Source organism: Passer montanus, unplaced genomic scaffold, assembly GCF_014805655.1.
Source record: "Passer montanus isolate IOZ18808 unplaced genomic scaffold, ASM1480565v1 scaffold60, whole genome shotgun sequence".
In the NCBI taxonomy this organism is placed as follows: domain Eukaryota; kingdom Metazoa; phylum Chordata; class Aves; order Passeriformes; family Passeridae; genus Passer; species Passer montanus.
In genome coordinates, this window is record NW_024371038.1 from 3,152,038 (window position 1) to 3,169,668 (window position 17,631).

General features: G+C 45.2%; 2 protein-coding genes across 4 annotated transcripts in view; one reads left to right on the top strand and one right to left on the bottom strand.

Moving 5' to 3' along the window:
- ZNF644 (zinc finger protein 644) overlaps positions 1-13,937 on the bottom strand; it is a 74,497-nt gene extending 60,560 nt beyond the window's left edge. The window contains exon 1 of one of the 3 annotated variants that reach the window (XM_039727232.1): positions 13,879-13,937. The gene's annotated coding sequence lies outside the window, so the exon portion shown is untranslated. Of the gene's footprint in view, positions 1-10,346; positions 10,431-10,945; positions 11,021-13,878 lie in introns of those variants that run through there. The other 2 variants (XM_039727230.1, XM_039727231.1) reach the window with 2 other exon arrangements.
- On the top strand, positions 11,574-13,862 carry LOC120510837. Its single transcript, XM_039727109.1, has 3 exons — positions 11,574-11,697; positions 12,992-13,237; positions 13,362-13,862. Exons 1-3 carry the CDS (start codon positions 11,574-11,576, stop codon positions 13,598-13,600), a joined length of 609 nt encoding a protein of 202 aa, XP_039583043.1. The 3' UTR covers positions 13,601-13,862.
- Positions 13,938-17,631: the final 3,694 nt, after the last annotated feature.

Genomic DNA, 17,631 nt, shown 5'->3' on the forward strand with positions numbered 1-17,631 from the left:
GCAGACATCAGAATATGAGTATCAGAATAGAAATGAAGTCAAAATACATTGTTCCTGAAACATGAGTGCTTTGATTTTCTGCAGCACAGACAGAGCATTGCAAGATCCATAAACAGCAGCCAGGGATCTGCTGAGAGCCCCAGCCTCCCCCCTAAGGGATGCAGCTCCTGGCAGCAGGGATCTGATGATCTGCTTTGGCAACTGCCTCTCACCAGAGACCGTCCCTGCAGAAAGAAATGTCCAATTTCAGCTGCAGGGACTTTCCCTTAAAAAATCTTCACCTTCAATGACGTGAGTTTTACTGAGGGAAATGCAACCCTTTAACAATACACCACTGAGAAAAAAATTACTTGCAGGGATGCACTGAACCTGGGCAAGGGGTGTATGTAACAGTGCCCCTCCATTTGTGTGTCTGGTGGGATTCGGGTGCAGACAAAGAACCCATCTTTCATTAATTTTCTCTTAAGCTTGCCTTGGACAGTGAAGGATCAGCAAGTTTGTTCCCTCTCTCCCACTTTCACAGTAAAACCCAGGCCAAGAAATGTCCTCATTCCAGAGGCATTGCCATGGCTCCCAATGGCCTCCAAGGTGCCCTAGGGCTCTCACCCTGTCAAAGGCAGGACAACCCCACCTGTGCTCACAGCCAGGAGTCAGGTGCAAAGATTTCTTCCACAGGAGATCCTCCTGCTACTTCCATTTCATCAAATGCCTGCTCAGACAGTTTTCACTCTTTGTTATCCCAGAGCAAATTATCCTCTCTCCAGCCCAACAGAATTATTTTTGGTCCATCTGCAACTGCATGCCCTTCCCCAACTGGAAGAAGTATAGCCACTCCTGATGTTGTCAACAGGAAAGAAAAGCAAAATAAATGTTCAGATTCCCATGAATTACAGCACTGTTAAAAAAATTAAATCCTTCTTTTTCTAGACTGTACCAATTTATTAGGAACCATTTGGTAGAAACATGGAGCAATATAAAACTCCTTTTACAAAGGAATTCTTAGAAGGAAAATTTTAAAATAAGGCTTCAAATATTCTTGTTTGACTTTTAAGCAAAACATTTCGGTTCTAGGAAACTGTCACTTTCCACTCAGCATTTTTAATATGAAAATAATGTTTCCTAATTTGTCACTGATTTCAGCACAGTTGCTGAGAGAGATCTGGCCCTGTCTGCAGTCCACAGACTGTGCATGCAGAATTAATACTCTTGTTAACATTACTATATGCAAATGCTCCCACGATGCAAAGAGAGATTTGTATTTCAGATTAATATTTTATGGGAGTTTTGTGTGTACATGATAAATGAATAAATGGAGGGACACAAGGGGACATGAAGAACATGTGCATCACGTGTGAGAACTGCATTAATTCTTAAATGTTTGCAATGGCCACAAGATGGTTAAGGAACAAAAAAGATTTATTATTGCAATTATATAGGCGGAGAGAATAAGGGAAGAAAAATGAGAGATCAAGGGAGTTGTTTCATGTTACAGTTTCTCCAGCTGCAGAGCTGGCTTCAGAGGTTCTCCAGACCCTTCTGCCCCCACCCTTTCCACCCTGCACGCCTTCCCCTGTCTGCAGATCACCATGCCTTTAGTTCTGCCAATTCAACCATCTGCATGATCAAGCTTTAAACCAGCTCTTAATTACAACACGGAATCACACTGGTTCATTTACTTGGGCTCTCCTTCTTTTCCATATTGAGGGCCAGTACCATATAAAATCTCAGCACTAATACAGTGCTGTGGATATGAAAAAATAGGCATGTCAGGGACACTGAGATCTCAGAATCTGCGGGTCAAAAAGAGAGTTATGTGGAAAAACTGTCACTGATTTCCTGCTGTTTCAGCTTCTGGGTCACCCCTCCCACCATTCCAGTTGTCCTTATTCCACTGCTGCTCTAGAATGACACGAAGCTCCCTCACACTTTAACTACAAGAAATGTAATATTGTATTTGTCCAAAAACCTACATGAGTAAAAGAAGATCCCTGAGGGGATATTATTAACTGCCTGCTACTTATCATTGATGGTTATTCTCTGAGACAACTCTCCTGTTTAATCTTTATGCTCTCGACAATAACCCTTCTCTCTTTTTGATCAAGTGTTTAATTTTCTTGAAAGATTTTCTCCGACTTTAGTTATTATTGAAGGGGATTTTAACTTTACCCCAACTCTTTAATGGCTAAATCTTGCATATCCACTATTTCAAATAGGGGTATTTCAGTTACTCTAAGTAAATAGTTCAAGGATTTGGTCTTGATAGGTAGCTGGAAAATTTCAAATCAAAACAAAATTGAAATTGCAGTTTCTTTTCTACTTTAGAATAGCGTTTTTTGTCTCCCTGAATGACCTGTCAGTGTATTGGAATAAGAAATGGATACTGCTAGACTGCTACAGAGCATACTCCCATGTCAGCACAGTTTCATCAGCAAGAGTGGCAGCCCTGTATGGGAAATCAGTTAGCTGGTTATTTCATCTGCAGCTGATCAAAGATAAACAAGATAAAAAAGACAAACAAAGGAAAACAGCGATATAGAATGTATTCTTACTTTCCTAGCCTCCACAGACAATATTATTGCTAAATTTCCTCTAATTGTTTATAGCAGAACTTTATAGCAAAAAAGATGAGAAAAATAAAGGGAAAAAAACCCAAACAAACCAAAACAGGTTCAGAAGAAAGCAAAGACAGAAACCCTTGAAACTGTCTTGCTGCCCCTTCTAACAAGTATTCTCAATCCTTCCCCATTGTCACTGCATTCTACAGCATTTAAGTCCAGATCATCAGTAAATATCTAGTAAGAGTTACATTTAGAGCAGCCCATTGAACGTGGAAATATTGCACCATAGGACTGAGAAATCTTTTGGGGAGGCTTGTTTTGTTTTGTTATCCTGGGTACTGCTGTTTCAAATGACCTTGTTGTCTGTCATAACTACAGTTTACAACATTCTCCTGTTCCTGGAGCCAGTAAATTATTAGTGGGCCCACGATTTTTTCTGTATTCCCAATATTGGTTCATTGTCTTCTCTGGTCTGATCTGGATGTCTGGGAATGCAAGCACAGAGCCTCAGTCTGCTTCTCTCCATGCAGCCACTCTCTTTCCCCAGTTCCCATGTTCAAAATAGGAGCTTGGCACATCATTCTTAGAGCCTGAAGCAAGACAGTCATTCGCTTACCTTCCTTTCCCCTTTTCTACAATAACCCATCCTCACTGCTAACCTCCCTCCCAGCACAGAACTGCTCTCAGGCTGCAACCAGAGAGGTGCCAGCAGATGCACTGCACACAGCTGCTCCATGACCGGGAGTTCAGGTGAGGAAAGACTGGAGTGCAAGTAAGCAGGGCCAAATGCTCCTCAGCAGACACTAGAACATATAGATCTAAATCTATACATCTGAACCTTACATATCCCAGTCTGTAAAAACGATGTTGAAATACTTCCCTATTTCCCAAGGAAGTTACTTGGGTTAATAAATGAATGCTCACATAACACCGTACTGCCAGAAAAATACTTTTCCTAAATCAACATGTTTTCAAATATTTCAACTGGCAAAATTAATTTTACAAACAGGTACAACACAGACTATAAATGGTGGCTAAGAATTGCAAAATAATCCCCTTAAGACTCTTCTAACATTGCAAAATCTTTCAGACTGAGTATTCAATTCCCCTGTGCATTTCTGGTGTGGCAGTTGGACTCAGCAGCCTCATTTGCCCTCTCAGCATTAGATGCCAGAGTACACAACAGTATGGGTGGAAAGAACACAGCAAGAGCAAGGTGTCATCACCAAAGAAATGGAGCACCAGATTTAAGAGCATGATTCTCACAGCAGGTCAGCTGAAGTGGCAGCTGTGTGTTTGTGGGCTAGTACCAAGTGTCCACTACCACCTTACAAGAACATTGTGGCTTTAAATTTTATCCTGGTTGACTCAAATAACATACATATTTTCTAACAGTACCACTGCTCTTCATGAAGCACTGGTTCTGCCCCAGCACAGGACAAACTTCTCCAATATTTCATTTTTCTACCCTCTAAGGCTCAAACAAGAGGTGTGTAGAGAATCTTTGTGTGCTGCCCTTCACACTTGCAATCAAATCTTCCCTGCTTAATGAGCCATGGGCTGTTGCTCTGAAACAGAGTTCAGAAAAAAGAAACCCCTGCAGATGAATCACCTGGCTTCTTCATGGGCCCAATTCCAATCAGCAGACAGTGTGAAAGCAGAGCATCTCCACGAACCCCCATGCCTGGCTTTGACAAGCACACAGCACATGAGCCTTATTTCATTGCTTATTTCAAATATATACCAGAGGTCTCCAAATGTCACTTTATCCACAGAAATTAACAATATGCAGCCATTTCTTGATTCTCCTAGTGTTCCCCCCTTCCTGCCCCAGTAAAACAGTATCTATTTCATGCTTCTTGATTTTTGAAGTGAGTGTTTTATTGCTTTCTCAACAGCACTTAACTGCTAGGTTATCATTTTTGCATCCACCATGCAGTAATCCTTGCAAAGACAAGGACCTCAATTCATCTTGAGAACTACACTTTGCTAGAAACTGCCCCCTGACTAAGGGTTTTCCTGTTCCTTGGTAAATCACTAGTAGCTTTATTGTTACTCAGTCTGATCACTGCATTTTGGTACAGAAGCCATACTAGCAAAAGGATGCAAGATTAAGTGCTGGGCAAATGATGGCAAACCCATCAAAAGCCCTTTGCCAAACCTTGAACATAGCACAGGCAGGACACAGTGCTTAATTTGCTGGAAACACAGTGAAAAGAAACAGCCAAACAAACCAGTTGTGCAATCAGCACAGCTTCCCCCATTCCACTGCAAAGTAAGCTCAGAAAAGACTAACAGGATACGGCACCAAGCAGTTAAACAGACTTGAAATGCTCCAATTCATGTAATGACAATACCCTTCCATCACCATAACCCACCTCTTCACCCTTGCCTGCCCCAGCTCTCCATGGTTTGGGAGCCTTTTTGAACAGTGTGATTCTAGCATAACATGAAGGAAATACCAGCTTTATCTTTTGATCATTTTTTACTCACCTACCTTCTCTTGCTGGCTCAAATGTCAGTCTCACTCAACTCCTGATTTAGCCTATAGCAGGTAACAGTGAACCCTCATCCTCATTCCATATATCTATGAGCTTGTTTCCCATGTTTCCATTTTTACAGCCCTTAGAGGCTACAGGAACATGCTGCTTTGATTGCCTTTACCTTATGTTTCCTATGGGTCATGTGGGTCAGTGGCATACCTGAAATGAACTGGGACTGCAATTTCAACCATCAGTGACTCTTCAGCTGGAAGGCAAAGTCCTGTTGGCAGGGAGACTCCAGGGCAAAGCAGAGGACAGTGGTGTCTTTGATGGTAACTGCATCCTTCAGCTCCCAGCTGTTAACAGGTATCCATGGGCACCACTGTTCCCCTGGCTGTTCCATCTGACCATGTTGTGTTGCCATTGGAGCATTTCAGTAAACAGGACCCAGAGCAAGGTGTCTGCCTCTGCGACCATGCACCAAGGCTAAATCCTCCAGAGATTACAAGTCAAAAAAAGCTGTGGTGTTTACCTGAGCTGAGGATTTGGCCCTACAGTATTAATGTTACTCTGCCACCACGCAGGGCTCTTTTCAGGAGACACTGAACAGCATTCGATTAAGGCCAACGTGAGTGGAGTGTGCACAGCACGCAGAAATTCCCCACAAATAGTCCTTTAGAAAGAACCACCTGGATGCTACAAAATGAGCCATAAATGTTGAGATCTCATAAATATAACAGCACTTCAAATTGGACATCTTTGTAGCCCTTCAGTGTCTGCTGGGGCCACAAGCCCTGGAGTTGGGCATATTAATTCACCACATCTTCAAGGAGGCCAAAACACTGCTGAGAGGGATGCAAACATGTTTGCTTTAGAATGACACATAAGCACTCTGCCTGGAGTCTCCCAAACAAGCCTTCCCTTTCCTTTAGTGGCACAAGAACAGTGCACACTACATGCTTTAAATGGGATTCAAGTCACTTTTTCATTGCTACTAGAGCAGGTACTGCTGGAGATAAAAGCAGCTGTCTCAGAAGAGCAGGTATGACATCTGGTACATAGCACCAAAAATAAATCTTTAACTTCCTCTCATACCTGCCAAACCTGTTCCAAGGAAATAAGCCTGGGAAATATTACAAATACACACTTCTCTCTGATTTCAAAGGAAGAACTGACCTATTTTTTCTTTGCCCATTTAAAATATTTCCTATGAGAAGATCAGTTTGCTAAAACAATAGGCTGTGTTTGGAATAATCCCAATCATAAAACAAAACTGCATGCATATGAAAAGGACAAGTGGCCTGATGTTTGCACTGGAGGTAATTCACGCTAACACTGCTATTTATAGTGCAGCAGCACCTGAGGGACACAGTAATGCTCAGCACACCCACTTGGTACACACTATACAAACATGAAATCTGATAGTCTCTCCCCTGCAGTGTACTCATCATGCTGGTGATTTATGGAAACTGGTTCTGTCATGCCATATAATTTGGGAGTGGTCCTTTGTGAAATCATTTTCGCTGGTCACATTTGTGTAGTAAGTATTTTCCATATCCTTTTCAACAGCTGACCTGGCTTACCAGAAGACAAGAGATCTGTGTATTGGAGAACATGACCTACTTAAATCAGGAACAATTAAAGACCCAGTTCCTATTTACACGCTTGTGTAAGGAACCACATCCACACACACACAAATCAAAATGAAGATGCCAGGAAATGTTTCTCAGTGCTACAATTCTGGTCATACAGGAGGGTCTAAGACAGGGGGAAACAATAAAAGGAAGTGCTTGTGATTCATTATTAGCAATGTAAATAGGACACATTTGGAGCCTGTCATCATCCTGATCGCTCATCTGCTTTTATTAGTCCTCATTCTTTATTCTTATTGTCTTGTTTCTGGGCTTGTCGTTAAAGTTAGTTATATTATAGGCATCTGTTTAGCATATTCTATATGAAAATGCAAATAGAGATGAAAACCACCCGTTAAATAAATATATGCATCTTCTTTGTCATGTACATATTTGACTGCAGCATGTCAAACACAAAAGAATTATCACTTCCTAAGTCTGAATGTTCATTATGTGCATTATTTTTCTACCAGCAGATGGCAGTTTACTATTGCTTCAAATAGGTTATTTTGTTAATGTCAGATGTTTCAAAGTCCTGTGTGGTTGGTAAAAAACTTTCAGCTAATTTCAAAGCTAATTTTTAACTCAATTTTCTTCTGCATCATCCCCTCTAGAAAATGTACTCAGGACAAAGCTATTTGCTTCAGTTTACAGTCCTGCCACTGACCAATGCTAAGCACTATGTAAACAGTTCCCTGACAGCAAGTTCACACACCAGTGGGTTTTATACAGCCTCAAACACTCACTGCTGCCACCAGTCCCTCAGGGCACACCTCTCACTCCCCACCTCCCAGTCTGTGCTTGGGAAATTATGCACAATATTATTAACACTGGTGGCAGGGGCAACATGAGGGATGTGACTGGACAAAGGGGCCAGTGGATTATTAACTGCTGTTACTTTGAAACCATCTGAATTTCAGGTAACAGAGAGTTAAAACTACCACCGGGCAATGCTGGCTGCCTCCTGCACTGCAGCCGAGGAGGACCGAGGGCAGCAGGGAGTCAGTGCCAGGAGATGCAGCCTACAGGGGCTTTCAGAAAACCTGCTGCTGTCCCAAGGCATCCTTTAACCCAGTCAGAGCCCAACTATAAGCCCATCCTGTCCTCCCTGACAGGGCTGAGAATGTGAGTTTTCCTGGTGAAGCACTCCAACAGGGAGCACAAGTGAAATGAAGGGCTAGGTGAGTCCAATGCTGCTGCCCAACCTGGGCATCAGCTGGCACGTACAGACCTCACAGGCACAGCACATCCAGTCTCTTCCCAGTGCCATCCACATCCTAAAACCAGGCACTGGGAAGAGACTCATGCTCCTCTCTCTCCACTGACCATGTGGTGACACTGCTCGTCTTTGTTTCCTACCCCAAAATCTCCCTCCATGTGTCAATAATGCCAGCATTCAGGTCGGCCTCATGAGGCAACGTGGTAGCTCACAGTTGGATTTGTTCCCTCATCCAACTCTGCCACCCACCACAGAAAACAAATGCTTCTTTTGGCTGCATCAGCCACAGAGATTTGTGCTGGATTAAAGCAATCACATGACTCCTGGCTTCCCAGAGGAGCAGAACTCCTCTCACCACAGGTGTGGCCCCTCACTACGTGGTGGTATTTCAGGCACACATCCATTCCTGCCAGCTTGCCAGCCACTGATCACAATGGTGGGTTGAAACAGCCTGTTCAGAGGGTAAAAAGGAGGAAAGGACTCCTGTAATCTGCCCACAGGCTGAGGATAGACTAGTTTTGTGACTGGACAGGGATTTTTTTTTTTTTTTTGCTCTGCTTTACACAGGAAACTGCCCTTTTCCTATGGCTGCACAGGTCCTTTCAAGTCCTGCAACTCTTGAATTTGTTCCTTGTATTCTCATGCTGGAGTGGCAAACAAGAGATCCAGAGATCACTCTGCATCTGATAAAAAACTAAACAAAGCTAAAAGTTCCAAAAGAGAGTATTGACACACACCAGTTTGTAACCTGTTTTGGGAATATTGTGTTTTCTTTTACAGGTAATCCCACATAGCTCCTTTTTAATGATCTGCAGAGAGACACAAATTCACTGGTGGTATTAAATTAGAAGTGAAAAACAAAGAGACGCAGATGCATTGCAAATGGGAAAGAGAAATGAAAAATAGAGGCAGGAGAAAGGAAATGTAACAACATTTGGGAAAACCAGGAGAGCATTACAGTGTGGGGAACAACAAGACATGTATACATGGTACCAGGCACAGACTGATCAAGGGAGATCAAAAATGTGCCAAGAGGAACAGGTCAGCAGTAGGGGGGGAAAGACTAACAGGTTTTTTCTGCTCAATGTTGAAGACTTCTGCAGATGCAGGACACTGTATACCCTTTGTGGTGAAGCTCTCATGCATAGAGCTGTGCTTGTGAAAACACGTGGATACAGTTCCAACAGCCTTTTGTTGGAACAAAGAGCAAATGGAAGTATTTAAAAATCACATAATGACTTTTAGTAATTCCTAAACAATCACATAACCAGCAAATACAGACTGATCAACCTCTCTTCTTCATGTGGACAACTGTATGTAAAGCTGATGTCCATTTGAGCCTGACACCATCCTATCAACTTTTGTTTCCACCTAAGAAATCCTTTAAATAACATTCAGAGTAGGTTTAACATCCATTATCACTCTGTTTGATTATTCCACTCCTAAGAGAATGGATTTCAAAATAATATTTTCCAGTTGAAGATTAAAGAGCTACTTCCAGGCTTCCTACCTTCTTTAACAAAGTAAAATTCCACTGCGTCTCAAAAGCTAAACATTAATACAGATGGGATTTGCTGTCATTTTAGTAAATGTTAGCAGCAAACATTGAGCATTCCCATTACCTTCCCACCCAAACCCCATCCACTCACGTTGAGAAGCAAACTGGATTTCTTATGCCCTCATGCTGCCTTGTCTTGTGCTCAGGGATACCCGCCTCTGTCGGACCCCAGCTTTTCTGCTCGGCTTCACAAAGCGAAAGCAGGTTGTTGCCTCAGGGCCTAAAGAGGGCAGCTTTTCACGCCTGTGATGCACAGGTACCCCGCTGACCTTTCCAGCAGCCTGCTGCCCTCCAGGGAGGCTGCTGCGACAGGGGGAATGCTGCTAGCTCAGCGCATGGCACACGTGCAAGCAGCAGCTCCCCACATCTGGTGCTGCGGCACGTACCTGGCACTGGAAAGCAACGCACACTGCTGCAGAGTGCAAGGCAAGACGGGATTCTTTCCACTGCACATCAGCAAGCAGTGGAAGTCCATTTAGCTAGCCTTGCATTTCTTGTAGACACATCACTTTAATACTGCAGGCAGGGTCACAGCACTTGCCTCTGACTACAGCATACATCCCCAGAAACAGGGGTGGAGGGGACATGGGGAGATAAGACAAATCTCTTAGTGAGGGACAGAGCTGGGCCCTCTCAATCTCACCCTGCAGAGCCACAGACTCCTGGCTCTGCTGCTGGGGAACACAGAGAGAAAAATCACACATCCTGATAAGAATCCAGAGCAAAACCATGCCCTGTGGCATTTGTCCAAGACATGGCATTGCCTAAATCAGGTTTAATTGCCACGCAAGACAGGATGAAGAACCTCTCAATTCCCCAGACTCTGTCCCAAAGGCTGAGCACTCTCAGTGCTCATAATCTTGTGCACTGAGTCATATAATGAGTTGCAGGACTCACCCGAGGTTTGCCACACTTCCGTGCACAGCTTTAGAAGGAAGGGTGAGTTGCAATCTGAGCCTAAAAGCCAAGGTGTGCCTTCTCTTCCTCCACTTTCCCCAGCCTTTATACCTAAAGCAGAGCAGGAACTAGGTGACTTACCTGCTGTCAGCACCTTCCATGCTTTAAAGTTTTCTATTAGGGCACAGAAGAGCCACAATTACGAAGAAGTACGTTATCTCACTTTGCATCGGATTTTCCACCTTCCTCTGTGACTTACCATGCCAAAATCCCTGCTATTTGAGTGATATGGAAAGTGGCAGATGAAGGCTCAAAACCTGTAATGCTGCCTAGAATATGCAGCAAATAGAGTCTAATTAGAAATTAATATTTATGAGCTGTGTTCCTCTAACATAATTCGTTCTGCCCCAAAGTATCACTAGAGTATCACTTAGAAGACGAGAAGGTTTGAGGTGAAGTCTCTTAGTAGAGAAACACAGCAGATGCCATGGGGGGAGCAGCAGCCTGGAGGCTGACAGGACCTGGCTCTGCAGAGACGCCGGCCTGCAGGACAGGGGCAGAGGAGCCCACGGACGGGAGGGCTCCGAGACATTAAATACCTGCTGGCTGAGAGCCGGTGGAGCTGCAACAACCGAGAGGGGCTGGTCCTCATCAGCCGAGCAGAGCTGCGGGCTCCTTCCCGGCGGAGGCGGACGTGGGCGCGTCACGTGCGGCCGTGTCCCCGCAGCCCCGCTTCCTGCGGCCGCGTCCCTCAGGCCGGTCCCTCTGCCGGTCCCCTCAGCCCCGCTTCCTGCGGCTGTGGCCCCTCAGCCGGTCTCCGCAGCCCCGCTTCCTGCGGCCGCGTCCCTGAGGCCGGTCCCCTCAGCCCCGCTTCCTGCGGCCGTGGCCCCTCAGGCCGGTCCCCTCAGCCCCGCTTCCCGCGGCCGTGGCCCCCGCCGAGGGCAGTGGCTTGGCCAGCGCAGCGACTGCGGGCAGCAGGGAAAGGCCGCTGGCTCGGCAGGGCTCACTGGGACAATGTCCCGGAACAACATCCCTGCCTTTGCTCGTTGGTTTGTAGAACTTAAGTCCTAGAAATGAGTGTCCCCCAAAAGGGAGCTTCCACAGGAGTGAATGCTTAAAGAACCTGCACCACAATGTGTATAATGAACTCGGGAGTTAAACACTGGGGAGCTATTCAGGATTTGACTGTGTGTGTAAAGGAGGCCTTGTCCCATCAGAAGCCAACCGATGACTAAAGCAAGGAACAAAGCAAACCTGGAGCACCTGCAGAACAAAGAATACCATCGAATGAAGCAAGCAGCTGAAAAAAAGAGAACCATGAGTTATATCCCCTTTCACCTCCTAGCAGTACGTAAACTCTAAGGTCAAACCTAGACAGAACTGTTGAGTGTGTGACAAGTTTTCTCCAAGAACCTGTTTTTAATCCAGCCTGTGAGATCTCTGCACAAGGTCCACACTCCTGCATACTGCACAGTTCTCCTTGGCTGGGGTGTGGGACAAACACAAGACCAATTCTTCAGCCAAGACTCATCTCTATGGCAAAGACAATGAACTAAGAATGCACTCACTGTGTCAGCAGGTCCCATACATTAGAAGCACTGCAAGGGTTAATAAAAGAAATGGCAGGATATATTGAGCTTCAATTACAGCTTGTATACTGAAAGTAAGGATCCTTATTCAGGAGTGAGTCCTACTCAATGAAACACGAATTTTAAGTAAATGCAAATAGCCTACACTGAAAATGTGAAAAATAAACAAAATATCATTTAATTTAATTTGAGTGCCCAAGCAAGTAATTTTCAAGTCTGTTTAATGTTTAGGAAGAAAAAGCCTTAGTTCAGTCTCTGCAAATGGTTTTAGTTACTTCTGTGACTTTCCATCTCTTGAGGATAATCTACTCCTAATAAGGACAATTGCTTAGATTTATTACCCCACTGAGGTCTTGTTAAAGATCTAACAAAAATCCTATTTAAATGAAAAGGACAATAGAATTTAAAGTCAGTGTAGAGTTTAATTAAAACCTGAAACAGAATCAATGTCTTCATGCATTAGAAAAGCAAAAACAGATTTCAAAGCTGTTAAACTACATGTAATTGGCATAAACTATCCACTGAGCCAAAATTAAAAAAAAAGGCAGACTATCATATGGAAATTGAAATCTATTAATAAATAAAAAACCTGATAAATGTGCACAGCCCTGTATTTTTGCAAGCATTTTTTTATTTGCCTAATTTGCTAAGCATATCTTAGAGCAAACATGAAACAAGCTAGCTGTTAAGTTGAACAAATCCAAAAGGGACAAAAAGAGACGGATTGAAATCAATGCATTAACATGAACCAGCATTTAAAAACGTTTCATAATGTTCCCAAAGAGAGCATGTAAACTGCAGCAGTCTCAGTGCAAAACTGCTGTAATCTGTGTTCCCATGTAGTCATTATTCATACATGGGAGTATACAGCTCCTAAGTCATTTTTCATGCATGAATAGTTTAAAACCCCAAATCACTGACATAAATCCACAAGGGAGACCTCCCTTTTGAAAGTTAACTTCTAGAGGCTCTGGGAAGGAATGTGAAGCCAGATACCAGCCCATGACAAACTTTTCTGTAGGGAAGGATCTGCGTGCAGCCCCACTCCGACCACAGGCACACCCAAGCCTTCCCCAGCCCCAGGGGCACCCCGGCCTCTCGAGTCCCGTCTGCAGAGCCAGAGCCAGCGAGCTCCAGAGGCAAAGCCAGCGAGGCCGCGGAGCCAGAGCCAGCGAGGCCGCGGAGCCAGAGCCAGCGAGGCCGCGGAGCCAGAGCCAGCGAGGCCGCAGAGCCCAGGCAGGTCTCGCCACCGCTCCCTTCCCCGGCCGGCATGCAGCGGGACCTCGCTCACAGGGAAGGGAGGTCAGCGCAACAGCTGCTCCGGGCACGCACTTTCCTTTGCAGGAGAAAATTCTCAGCAAAAACTACCCCATAACCTATTTCTGCACTAAGGAAAGGGCTCTTTTCTTTCCCTTCCTTCCCACAGGAAGGGTAACGGTGCAGAGGAACTGCACACCGAGGCGCCCCAGGCAGCAGCGGCTGGAAATGGTGCCCCGGCTCGGCCGTCCGCTCTGGCTGGCCCGGTTGTCACCCGAGAGTGACAAAGAGGAAGGAGGGAACTGCGGTGCTGAAGTGGGTCACACGACTCCCTCGTTTGGAAAAATCCCGAAACGATGGTATGCCACCTTCCCTCTGCAGCACGTCAGTCCCTTGTTAACCATTTAATCAATTGGTTACAATACACAGAACTGGCCATCTTACGTAGGCCTCTCTCCATTTAAGATTACAGCGCTTGCCGGTGCTACGGTATAGTCGGCGCCCTTGCTTTTAGCTTGCATTTTTGCATGGGTGTTCAGTATTTAGCTCCCTTTACGTCCGGAAGCACCTGCCCGAGCAAGGCCAGCTGCGTGCCCTGCCGCCAGGTCCCTCCGGGGCGCGGGCGGGCGGCGGTGGCAGCCGGGTCCCTCCCGCCGTCCCTGCCCGCGGGTCTGTGTGTCACCTACCCAGCAGTGCCGAGACGCGAGAGCCCTCTGGACAAGCACCGTGGAACACACCATGGGGTGCCTACAGCACAAGCTGTGCCATACCTCGGTCTCTCCCTGCGCCTGGCGCCAGCAGCGAGGGGGAGCGCACGGTGACACGCGAGTGCCCCCGGCTAAAGCACCGGGAGGGCGGCGCCCCGAGGGCGGCAGCCCCGGCTGTCCCGGGCCGCCCCCGGCGCGGCCAGCGAGGCGGTGGCCTCCGTCCGGCACGGCCCGCAGGGAGCGGGCACGGAGCCAGCGCCCCCGCACTGTGCCCTCCGCAGTGCCCGGGGGCGCGGAGCTCCCGCGGGTGCGCAGAGACCGAGGGCTTGCTCACGCACGGCTCCTGCACGGCCTATGGGCGATTCCTCAACGCACCTCGGGCTGGCGATTGTGAGCGCGGTAACGGAGAGGAAATGTCCGGTGTGAGCCCCGCGTGAAAGACATCAACACACCTAGTGTGCGGTGCATCCTGGGGGCTTTATTCCTCAATGACCTTTTTAAAGAAATATGGTCTGAAATCTCTTGTCAGGGTCTGCAGGAAAGACACAACTGTTTACACATGGTAGCCGACAAAGAGCTTCTCATTTTCCATTCACACAAGGAGTGGAAATGTCAATTTAGTGCTGCTCTATTTTTAGTTCTTTCACTACAGATAGAAAGCCTAGCACAATTTCAAGGCAATGAGGAATGCTATGAAGCTGGGATGAAATCTTGGAGTATCCCAAGCGCTTTCAACCACCTCGACAGCTAACAAGCAGAACTACATCTTGGTGAGTTATGACTAAGCTCTAAACAAAAAATACTACTGAAAATACATTAAGAGCTGCCAATGACAATTCTAAGCAGGATTTAGGATCTCTGTTTCGTTAATGTTATGTAGCTCACTTGCCACATACACGAAACAAAGGCTACTTTCCAATTCAAGGATGAGTGAAATGCAACCGCAGAAGCTAGCATTTGAGTCTGCTTTGCTCTTTGTACACATGCACTTCTTCTGGCAATAACAGCGTTGACAGGAGATGAGAGACAGGCTTCTCAAAAGATTATTCACATAAGAGATAATTTACAAAACAACTGGCCTGGTACAACAGCTGAGTGGCGCAGGGTGAGAGTGGAGCTCCACAGCATCAACAAGCTTTTCTGACAGAACACAGATTTACACTCAGTGACTATTTTCATTACTGATTAGGTTTCCATGTCTTCACAAGCACATTCCAGTCATACTTCCAAAAGTATCTGGCCAGTCAGCACAACCTTGTATAGCACTAAACAAAATGGCATCTGCATTAAGTTTGCCTACAGGGGACAAAAGGCAAAATACAGACACAAAGGTGGGTCTTGCCCCAAACTCATCATTAACCTCAAAGGCTCAGTGCTTCATGTAAGAAGAAGGTCGTTCCTAAAGCTGTGCCTCTGAAGGAGACAAGACTTTGTCTACTATTTTTTCTCCTGTTTTTCTTTTTAGTCATGCTATGTCCTGAATTCCAAGTCTTAGAACAGATACCCCACTCCTGCATTAAAAGTTATGGGACAGACTTTTTAATAAAACCACATCTGTCCAATGCTTCTTTAGTAAACTTATTCTGTTGGGGTAATGGATTGCTGTCCCTGTCCTGGAGGGGGCTGATGCTGGGCATGTGGCTGCTCTGTGTGCCCTCCCTGATGCAGAGCTCTGGGACTCTCCTTCCAGGGCTGGATCATGATGGTTTCATGTCTGACACCAACTCTACCTATGGCTGCACTCACAGATTTTTCAGTGAATACTTACCCAGCTACAGCACCTGACACCATATCAGCCCAGCATTTCCCAGCATTTAGGGGTATGGAAGAATGCAGATAAAGTACTTTACTTCCTTCTGTGCATCATCCCACTCCAGGAAAGGAAACAATTTCTCACAGGGCTTAAGTAAGCAAAAGGTGAGGCCTACAATTAACTAGGGCCACAAATACACATGATCATTACCTCAGTGGAGAGGTAAACGTTTCAGCACTAACACCTGAAAACTTGAAATTTGGTGACGTATTTACAAATCGGCCTCAGAGTGACAAACAACCCAGGGGAAAATATATAGCTACTTTGGAAAGTGTTAATGCAGATTAAATCCAGTCAATAGGAGAAGTCAGTTATTCATAAATTCTGGTTCTCAGATCTGCTCTTCCAGAAGAAAAGCACTTTAAGAATGCAACAGATGCTTTGCTTTTGAGCACACTCCAGCAGATCTCAGTGCTGCTCATATACACCTGAACGAGCAGGAGTTCATTCAAGGGAGGGAGCCGGCCTGTCCCACATCTGTTATAACTTACACACCCAGGACTAACACCCAGTTATCTCTATAAAGTTAAAAGCAACCAAACAAAACCAGGAAGAGGTCAGGTGTAAGAGCAGTTAGCTCTTTTTCATCCTGTCCACAAGGACCCCAAAATAGCCATTGTGTTTAGGTAGATGTTTTTCTGTTTGATAAGTACACACCCAATCCAGATTTATAAATGCAAACGTTACTGGAATGGGAGGATAGAATTGTACTTTAAATCACGACAAGTCTGATCTATTGGAGAGCTAGAATTAATAGAAAATTAATGTTTCCATTAAAAGTAATGTTTCCATTGTGTCACTGCAGCGCAAATCTTTCTTTCCAGTCCTCCTTCCAATCTGAAAATTTCTGAAGTGACTCACAGAGGTGGCACAGACACCTCCTCTAGGAAACTTACCTTTCTCCTGTCACTTCTAAAGCTTGCTCTGTCCCACAGGCAAAATCCCAGCTCCTCCACAACACTGCCTCCAAGATCTCAGATCACTACATTTCCCTTCTTTACCCCACCTGGGAGCATCAGGTGTCTTCACTCCTGAGCACTGCTCAGTTCCTCCTGGAGGAGGAGATGTCTGCCCCTTCCAGAACACAGGAGGCAAACGGGTGCCCTCCGTACAGCTTTCCTCACACCTGCAAAGGTTGCAGCACAGAGTATAACAGAGCTTCTGCAGTGAGCTCAATGTTCACCCCCCCCACGGGAAGGGGAAGTACAGGAACATCACAAACAATTGAGGAGGACTTGGGTTTTGCTTTGAGACAATCCTTTTTATATACAAAGACTGTAGAAAGTCATATTTTATTGAGCACAGTTGCTTTTTAAAAGCAGGAGGTATTTTTTTGCTCAAAATTCAAAGAGGCACTCAAATGCACTAAGAATAAACATGCTTTTAGCATTTTATTAAGCAAGCTGCCTCTGCTGTCACAATGACTGGTCCTATCTTACTGTCACCTTTTCCCAGTTACTCACTAACATTGCATGAACATGCAGATACACCCATCTACTAAAACAAAATGCAACAAAGCCTCTACCTAACTTTGGATCTGCTTAAACTGACAGTAAAGTCACAAGTTACAATAGGAACTATTTTTAAGTATTCTCAAGAAAATACAATTAAATAACAAAACTAGAAACAAAAGTCACAGCAAGTCCTATACAAGTGTTCAGACAAGAATTTAAAATAACACCTCATTTCTTTTCAGGTTACCATTTGTTTTGCATAACATTTAAATATTCTACCATGTCTCTAGGCACTGTAAGACAGTCATTCTGCAGCAAAACTTCTGCCAAAGTAGGCTCTGGTGGTGGAATGCATTTAGAAATGATGGCCAGATGATGGCACAGTAAACGTCCTTCTTTTGACAGGCTGTACATGTCTGTTAGAAATATTCCTTGTTCCATATGCATGTGGAGGATTAGACACAT

Bases quoted from the DNA above. Each gene is read 5' to 3' on its own strand.
- LOC120510837 (XM_039727109.1), top strand. From the start codon at position 11,574: ATGACTAAAGCAAGGAACAAAGCAAACCTGGAGCACCTGCAGAACAAA. The intron at 11,698-12,991 runs GTAAACTCTAAG...CTCCGACCACAG, and splicing joins CTTTCACCTCCTAGCAGTAC to GCACACCCAAGCCTTCCCCA. The intron at 13,238-13,361 runs GTCAGCGCAACA...TCCTTCCCACAG, and splicing joins CTCGCTCACAGGGAAGGGAG to GAAGGGTAACGGTGCAGAGG.